General features: G+C 35.3%; 1 protein-coding gene across 7 annotated transcripts in view; it reads left to right on the forward strand.

Moving 5' to 3' along the window:
- ETV1 (ETS variant 1) overlaps positions 1 to 7015 on the forward strand; it is a 94471-nt gene extending 87456 nt beyond the window's left edge. For 6 of the 7 annotated variants that reach the window (XM_029234227.1, XM_029234226.1, XM_029234228.1 and 3 more), the window contains 2 exons: positions 161 to 262; positions 5106 to 5561. In XM_029234227.1, the coding sequence (XP_029090060.1) occupies positions 161 to 262; positions 5106 to 5327 (324 nt within the window). In that variant the 3' untranslated portion in view covers positions 5328 to 5561. Of the gene's footprint in view, positions 1 to 160; positions 263 to 5105 lie in introns of all 7 variants that reach the window. The other variant, XM_029234229.1, reaches the window with a different exon arrangement.
- The last annotated feature ends 1823 nt before the right edge of the window (positions 7016 to 8838 follow it).

Raw genomic sequence — 8838 nt, forward strand, 5'->3', positions numbered from 1 at the left:
CAGGATATGCAGATCATGATAGCTTTTGTGTCTTTACTTACGTTTTTGATTTGGATGTGTTTTAGAGCGCTTGGAAGTAATTAATGAATTAACTGATTTTTATGAGATATGTTGATAAGTTTATACTTAACACTACAATGTAATTCTGTTTTGGTGGCAGGTGGCCCGGCGTTGGGGCATTCAGAAAAACAGGCCAGCTATGAACTATGATAAACTTAGCCGTTCACTCCGCTATTATTATGAGAAAGGAATCATGCAAAAGGTGAGCAGCTAATACAGCATTAAAATTCATTGAAATGTTGCGCATTTATCCGCGTGTCATACTTTAAAGCCACGTATCATTACACTGCTGAAGCAAGGTTTCCGCCCACTTTAACATATGCTTAGCTGTTTGCTTTGCTATTACAAGCCTTTCTGTTTATAAATGCATGGGCATTATAGACAAATGTGTAATAATATCATATACAAAGTAGTAGACTTTCTGGAAGTCCCCACTTTCTTGTGTTTGGTAGAAAAACTGTTGTTTTCGTACTAATATGGCAAGCATATATCCCCAGAAGTCGTTGATATTTTGCTACATTCTCCACAAGTATATAATTTTGAATACTATCTGAATTATTACCTTTTCCCTCTTGTTCTGGTTCTTAAAACGTTCAGAACATTGCTTGTTCTCATTCTGAAAAACATTTTTTCTTGGCTGATTTCATTACTTGACAGCTTAACATCTTAAACCGTTGATTAAAAATAAGTATTTGATCTTATTTCATTGGTATAATGAAGTTACATTTATTTTATTTCAAATGAGTGTCTCTTAATATTTCCAGGTAGCTTTTTTAAAAGGTGTGAGATAAAACAAATGAATTACACCTAGAAACAAAATATAAAATTTTTGAAGAAGGTAATGAATAAACGAATAAATAAAGATAAAACATGTGGGTATTTGTTATTGTTACATCCTTCAGCCTTGCATGCATATTCGATCTAAGAGTATTGACTGTGAACAACGTTTAGGATTTATTCATCGTGAATATTACGTTATAGTTTTATTATGCATCCTTTGTTCATTTGGGGGGACACAGACGTATATTACAGATTGTGGCATAGTTTTATGTCACCATGGTTCTGCCAAGAAAAACTAGACCAGTTGGTCCATGAAACTTACTAGAAGACAGGGAAACAGCATCATTGAGTTTTCTAGACCAAAGGGAATCTGTGCTCTGGAGTTGGCCAGCCTGCAAGTTAGAACTTGGAAGATCCTTAAAAGATAAGGCTGAATTAGATTCTTAATTGCTTCCTATTTCCCTGAATCTCACCTTCAAAATGTAAAACCAGTTACTATCTGCTCTGTCTTCTCCATCTCAACCCCGGAGGCTTTTTTAATTCCTCCCTTTCTCTCATCCACCACTCCCATTTGCAGCCAACCCCTTTCACATACATCCCATTCTTTTCGTTTTCATCACCATCTTCCTAATTGGGCACATCAAGTGGGCTGGCACAGTAGGTGCTCTGCAGGTCCCCTGGGCAGTGTTACACAAAATGCAGTCATGACTTTGGTTTGCATGCTACCTTCTCATTAGGTCACCTTTTTTGAACAGATTCTTCTGCTACTCAGCAGTGGTATTCTTACCTCGTGAAGCTGCTGTGATTATTAAATGAAATAATGTACTTGAGACACTTGCATTGTACCTGGCGCAAAAGTCTTCAACAAATGGTAGCTGTGAATGCATCTCACACCCTGAATCCAAGGCATATTTAGCTTGTGTGTCTTGACCAGTAAGTCCCTTACTAAATGGAGCAGTCACAGAGAGCTAAAAAGTATCGTAAAATGTCTAATCATACCTCAGGTTTTAGACACAGTATTTGAGGGGGTATCTTCAGGATGACATGTCTGGTCTTAAATATTCTCAAAGGTGTTCAAACTTATGCTTATTACTGATACCACCGCTTCCATGTTCCTATTTATTTATACAGTTATCACATATCCTATTTATTTACCTCTTACTTTAATAAATTAATAAGGCAAGATGCTATCAAATAGTCTAATGACAGCATAGATGTTGAAAAAATGTTGTGGCTCCTCACGTTTTTTCTATTAGGTTGTAATTGCCAAAGGAAACTATTAGCAACCATTTATTTGTCAGCTAATATAGGAGAGCAAAATGTTGTACATCACAGGCCTTTTGGGGTATTGCATACGATATAAGGAAAACCAGGTCGTTTAAAGGTGAAAAATGCAAAAGTTGAAGTCTACTTATAACTAGCACAACAATCAAGACTTTGGACAATTTTTACAGACGTACATATACTTATTCTTCCTTCCACGTGTTGAGCCGTTCTACTTGCCACTCTCTGACACACCTGTGACTCTCTCATTGCTTCACTCTTTTTAGAATGTCCTGCCATCTTGTCTTTACCTATTAACATAATGGTTAAGTAAGTTCTAGTATAGTCATTCAGAGAAAAATTATGCAGTCCTTTAAAAAAAGAAAACTCTGATGTAGAATTATATATTTTAATGTACGGGGAAAGTGTTTATCTGACCACGCTTGTTCATGAACTTAAAACTCTGTGTGTATGTGGTGTATGTAAAAGAAAATAAAATGGAAAGATTAGAGAATAAAATAAAACCCAAATGGATCTAAACATCAAAGAAACCCTGAGTATTTTAGTAGTTACGAAAGAAATAAGAAATGAAGTAATGATCATTATACCTTATAGACAGTACATGTATGAATTTCAAAATTTAGAAATGATGGGAAAAGTATATACAAACATTTAAGCATTGGTTATTTCTGGTTGATATAATCAGATTATTATTTCTTTTGGCTTAATCTGTAATTTAAAATTTTCTTCCAATACCCCTGTATTACTTCTGAAATTTTAAAAGTTAACACATAATTTAAATAGCTAGTCTTTCAAAATTCATGTTTTATCTATCTAAGCATTGCAATTTGTGTATACTGAATGTATAGCATTTTCCATATTATAACTGAATAACAGAAGACGTTCTGTCCCTTGGTTGGTTATCAGCCCTCGTTCTAAACTTTGTGGCATTTAAATAGGCCAGTAATTATAGTAGTAGCCCTAAATATGTTTACTGCAAGGAAAATAAAACAGTGAGTCAAGGCAGAGTCCTTAAGAGGTTTTATAATCTTGATTGCATATTATACATTTTAATTCCCCGCAGTGATTTATCGAATCATTTCTAATTATAACCAATAGCAACAGGTTGTACAAAAAAACTTCCAGTATCCTAAAGCAAATGCCTCCTTCTCAGCGGCTGCAGACAAAACAAAGCAGGTTATTAAATGCTCTGAGGTATGCAGGCCATTTATTTTATTTTTATTCTCAAAGTGCTTTGAACAAAGAAACACGGGAAACGAGGATTTAGTATAGTTAAGCTTTGTTTCTGATATGGTCTATTTTTACTTTTATGGTAGTTTCACCATTTCACCTTTACGAACTTAATTTCCTTTTTATAAAGGACTAAAGTGAATAAATTTATGCCAGACTCCTCTGTTTGCCATGCCCTGTGTTAGAGACTTCCATCTTAGTCTCGCAACAGGCTTTCCAAGAAGCCATTCCTGACTCCATTTCACAAAAAAAAGGGGAACTGGGGGCAGTTTAAGAAACATGTCCAAATCCATAAAAACTAAGTCTTGGCTGTTTTCAAGCCTAAGGATATTCAGAGTATTTGAATTCTCTAAATTGATTCCTCTTACAGGGTAAAAAAAATCCAGGGCAAAAAACATTCTAAATCTGAGTCCAGAACAGCAGTGCTCCTTGGTAATTTTTTTTTTTCTTCCCAAACATGCACAGATAGTTTATAAACTATGAACTCACCATACCCCCACATCACACAGCAAGTAGCAGAGGAGTTGAGTAATTTGCACCTTTCTAAAATTACTGAACTCTACATACACACAAAAAGTTACTGCCAAACTTAATACAAAGAACTGTATTCATCCACTCCTGCCCTGCCCAACCCCCCCGTGGGTTTTTGAGAAGCTCAGCATTGTCTATTAATGGCAGCGGGGGCAGGGCTGTATTTGTTCCACTCAATTGTTTATAATTTCCTAGAGAAGCATTACTCTTCAAAATTTAAGTTTGGGACATGTTATTTCCTACAAATTACGCCACTTCTCCTTTATTTCAAGCAGCTGTCACATTTCTTTCTTTCATTTCCTCCCTATGCATCGTGTATTTTAAATTCCTTTCACTTTTTTACACCTCTTACTTCAATTTGACACTTTATATACATCCTTACCTTCTGTCTAAGGCATCTTGCTTTCATTTTTAAAAGTGATGTACCCAGGATAATGCTGCCCTCTCGATCTATCTTTCGTTTAAATAAGGCTATGTATCTTTTTTTTCAGGTGAGAATATACAGTGCCAAAGAAAATAAAAAATAAAAAAAGAACAGTTCACCCTGCGAATCAGTGAATCACTAGTCTAGTCTTATTAGGAACACAATACATTTTTCTTCTAAGCTTTGGAAGTTTAGTTTTTCTACAGTTTCAGAAATATAATGTTAAGAGGGAGACACTACACTTTAAAGGCCTGGTTATTTTATAAGTACTGTAGATATTACCTTTTCAAACAGAGGGGAAAAGATTGTAATGTGACGATGCCTGCATGAAATCATTGATTTTTTTTTCCCCCCAAATAGCAATGTAAGTTTACACTTACATGAAAACAAGCAAGCTGCTAAGCTTTCTAGCTATATCTGGAATGAATGTAATTATTACTCAAGGTCAACATTTTGCATTTCCCTCGATTGAACCGTAGTTTATCACACAAAGTGAGGATTTTTTTTCTATCTGTTAATAGTTCATTGCTTCTTCTTTTGTTATTCATCCTTTCTGGAGTATTAAATCATGTTTTTGTTTATTTCTTTCTCTGCCCTTCCAATCTGGGATGGTGAAGATGAGTTGTTGGGTTTTTTTAAGCTGAGATGTAGTTGACATAACAACCTCACATTAGTTTCAGGTGTACAACGCAACGATTGGATATTTGTATCTCTTGCGAAATGCTTACCACACTAAGTCTAGTTACCATCCGGCACTGCACATAAGGATGGGATTTCTCTTCCGTGTTTCCCTTAGGTGGCTGGAGAGAGATACGTCTACAAATTTGTATGTGATCCAGAAGCCCTCTTCTCCATGGCCTTTCCAGATAATCAGCGCCCACTGCTGAAGACAGACATGGAGCGTCATATCAACGAAGAGGACACGGTGCCTCTGTCCCACTTTGACGAGAGCATGGCCTATATGCCAGAAGGGGGCTGCTGCAACCCTCACCCCTATAACGAAGGCTACGTGTATTAACACAAGTGACAGTCAAGGGCCTCCTCGCGCCTCTCCTCTTTTGCGAGATGCAGAGAATCTCTGAATTCTCTTCAATCTTTGTCTGATTTTTGTTGTTTGTATTTTATTTTTAAATAATAATACACAAAAAGGGGCTTTTCCTGTTGCATTATTCTATGGTCTGCCATGGACTGTGCACTTTATTTGAGAGTGGGTGGGAGTAATCTAAACATTTATTCTGTGTAACAGGAAGGTAATGGGTGAATGGGAGGGGGGGATTGGGGGATTACTTTTTACTTAGGCTTGGGATGGGGTCCTACAGGTTTTAAGTATGATGAAGCTCTATCATGTTGATTTGATTTCATAACAACCTAGAAAATGTTCATTTCCTCTGGGTGTCTATAGTACACAGTTAATTCACATTGTGTAAATATCCACTTGGAGACTATTTGCCTTGGGCATTTTCCCCTATCATTTCTGAGTCTCTGCAAGGTGTACAAAAAAAAAACTACTGTAAAAGGCAGTTTAATTGTTAGAAATGACTGTTTTTGCACCTCTTGTAAAAAGGTATCTAGAGATTGCATTTGCTGCTTTTTGTTTCGTTTTGCTTTACATATGACTCTTAGAGGATAACCATAAAATGGGTAATTCTCTCTGAAGTTGAGTAATCACCATGACTGTAAATGAGGGGCACAATTTTGGACTCTGGCTCCAAACTGAGTCACAGGCCAGTAGCAGTATACGTATCTGGTGCCACCTTGCTCTTTAGATACAAATCATACTGTTGTTAAAGTATTTTGAAGCTCATTTCAGTTAAATAATGATATTTTTCATGGTCCTTTGAGATCTTCATTTAAATGGTAAATCTGGGATCACAATGAAGCAAAAAATATCTGTCTCCTTTCGCTTCCTTCAGTACATAAAAACATTATTTAATCAATAAGAATTAACTGTACTAAATCACATAATATGCTGTTCTAGATACAGCAAGCACTCCTTAAGAAAAATATCCAATACACTAAATAGGTACTATAGTAATTTTTAGACATGGTACCCATTGATATGCATTTAAACCTTTTACTGCTGTGTTATGTTGAAACATATATAAATATTAGATAATGCTAATGCTTCTGCTGCTGTCTTTTCTGTAATATTCTCTTTCATGCTGAATTTACTATGACCATTTATAAGCAATGCAGTTAACTACAGATAGCATTTCAGGACAAAATAGATGACTCGAACCATTTATTGCTTAAAAAATAGCTTATGCCATGCTATGCTATAAGCAGCTTTTATGCACATTGACAAAATGAAGAGTAAGCTTCAGCTTGCTAAGGGAAACTGTGGAAAATTTTGTAACTTTTGGTGAAATGGAAAATTATTTACAAACTGTCAAAGAATATGAGGAAGTTGCTGTATGACATAGTGCTGGCGCTGGTACTATCCATCATCTTGTTTTGGACACTCGTGTAAATGTGATTGGATTGTTTGAAAGAAGATTTAAAGATTTAAAGTTTCAAAGGTTTTTGTTTTGGTTTTGTTTTGCATTTGGAGAAAATACTGAAATTAGGGTATAACAAAGCCATAAGTAAATGGTGGTACAGTATCTCTGAAGAGCTTGCTAAAATGATTCAAGCAAGAAACACGAATTTTGTTCCCTCCATCAATATCCCAGAGGAACAAAAATTTTTAAAGAGTCAGTAGCAAAATTTTTAAAAAGTCCTAAACACAAAGCCAAAATCGACTTATAAAAGCTTTTCATGATGAACACAGGGAAAATTGTTGAAAGATGATCTCCTGGCTACCCATTTTCCAACATGACATGGATCACAACTCATGTCTTTAAATTGAACAGTTACTGGGAAACCCACATACCATAATCAATACTACTCACGTTTAATCCTACAAAAAAAATTCTAATTTCAACACATCTATGTAACCTGCGATTTCAAGGCTTGTTCTACATTTACATTATATAGCATTAGGCCCATTATGGGCTAATAAATATGCCTTAAAAATCAGAACTTTTTTCCCCCACTTTGCTCATGTGGCCATTTACAGCACGTAGAATAAAAACAGATTTTAAAATATTCAGCTAAAGTTTTACTGGAAAGAGAATTGACACATTTGGAGAAATTGAAAGTGGGTCCTTAAAAATATGATCTAAGTGAAAATTATATTGAGTATTCTTTTTTTTTCCCTTTTTCTCTTATTCTTTTAAAACTTCTAGTTCTACTTTGACAGTGAGAAAATTGGGCTATGAGTTATTTTAAGGAATCAAGGAAGAATTGGTATTGATTATATAATATTTAAGGACAAATATATTTTGCTGTTTACGGTACTAACTCACTGAATGCAGTAAGTAATTGGCCAACATTAAGTATATTTCTCATACAGAAGGGTTCAAGACATTACATTATAAACTCTTGGGAAATGTATCTAAATTTTTTTTTTTTGGTTCTGTTCTTATTCTACTTTTTGTTTGGTTGTATTTTTATTTTCAGATAGATTAATAAATCTGGCAGCTGATTTCTGCAAGATTCTTGTGTTTTGAATTTCTAATTGAATTGGCTATTCAAACATAGAAATCAACAACATAACATTTTCCTTCAACTTGGTAAAGGAAAATAAAAGAATTATCTCCCCTCATGTTCGCTGCCTTTTGATGTTAATACCCAAAAGACTAATTACAACAAAGAATGTCACCTCTCCAATAACTAATGAAAGATGATTTTCTTTAAGTTATGCCTACAAAAATGCTTCAAAATAAAAATTCACACAGCTGACAGAGCAGAGCAGTTTTCTCAAATTATAGAAAGTTCTTGGGGGTCACTTAATTGAAACTCCTTTTTATAGATTTTTATCAGTTTCCTGTAGATGCTATAACAAATTACCACAAGTTTAATAACTTAAAGCAACACAAATTTATCCTTTTCTAGTTCTAGAGATCAGAAGTCCAAAATGAGTCTAAAGGGGCTAAAATCAAGGTGTCTGTAGGGCTGGTTCCTTCTGGAGGAAGCCCATCCTTACTTCTACTTTTAGAAGCTGTTGTCATTTCTGGCTCCTGGCTCCTGCCTTCCTTACTCCAATCTCTGCTTCTGTGGTCACATCTCTTTTTCCTCTACTGTAGTCAAATCTTCCTTGGCCTATCTCTTATAAGGATATCTGTGATTACATTTAGGGTCTACCCAGATAACGCAGGATAATCTCCCCATCTCAAGATCTTTAACTTAATCACATCTTTGACGTCCCTTTTGCCAGGTAAGTTATCGTTCACAGGGATCAGGACACAGGTAAGGGGCATGGAGGAAAAGGGGTGGCTGTTATTCAGCTTACCACACAGATGAAGACACTGTGTATTAAAAATACTGATTGACTTACCTATGGACAAAAATGTTCTTATTGATGGATCTAGGGTGAGAAATTACTGAAGAACATTTTTGTTTACCATTGAGATGGTCTCACTTTACTCTGCATAAAAGGTAATGAAGGCATTCTATGTTAAAGTTCACCTACTCCATTAAAGCATCTG

This window comes from Monodon monoceros, unplaced genomic scaffold (assembly GCF_005190385.1).
Source record: "Monodon monoceros isolate NGI ecotype Baffin Bay Population unplaced genomic scaffold, NGI_Narwhal_1 Super_Scaffold_2, whole genome shotgun sequence".
NCBI lineage: Eukaryota > Metazoa > Chordata > Mammalia > Artiodactyla > Monodontidae > Monodon > Monodon monoceros.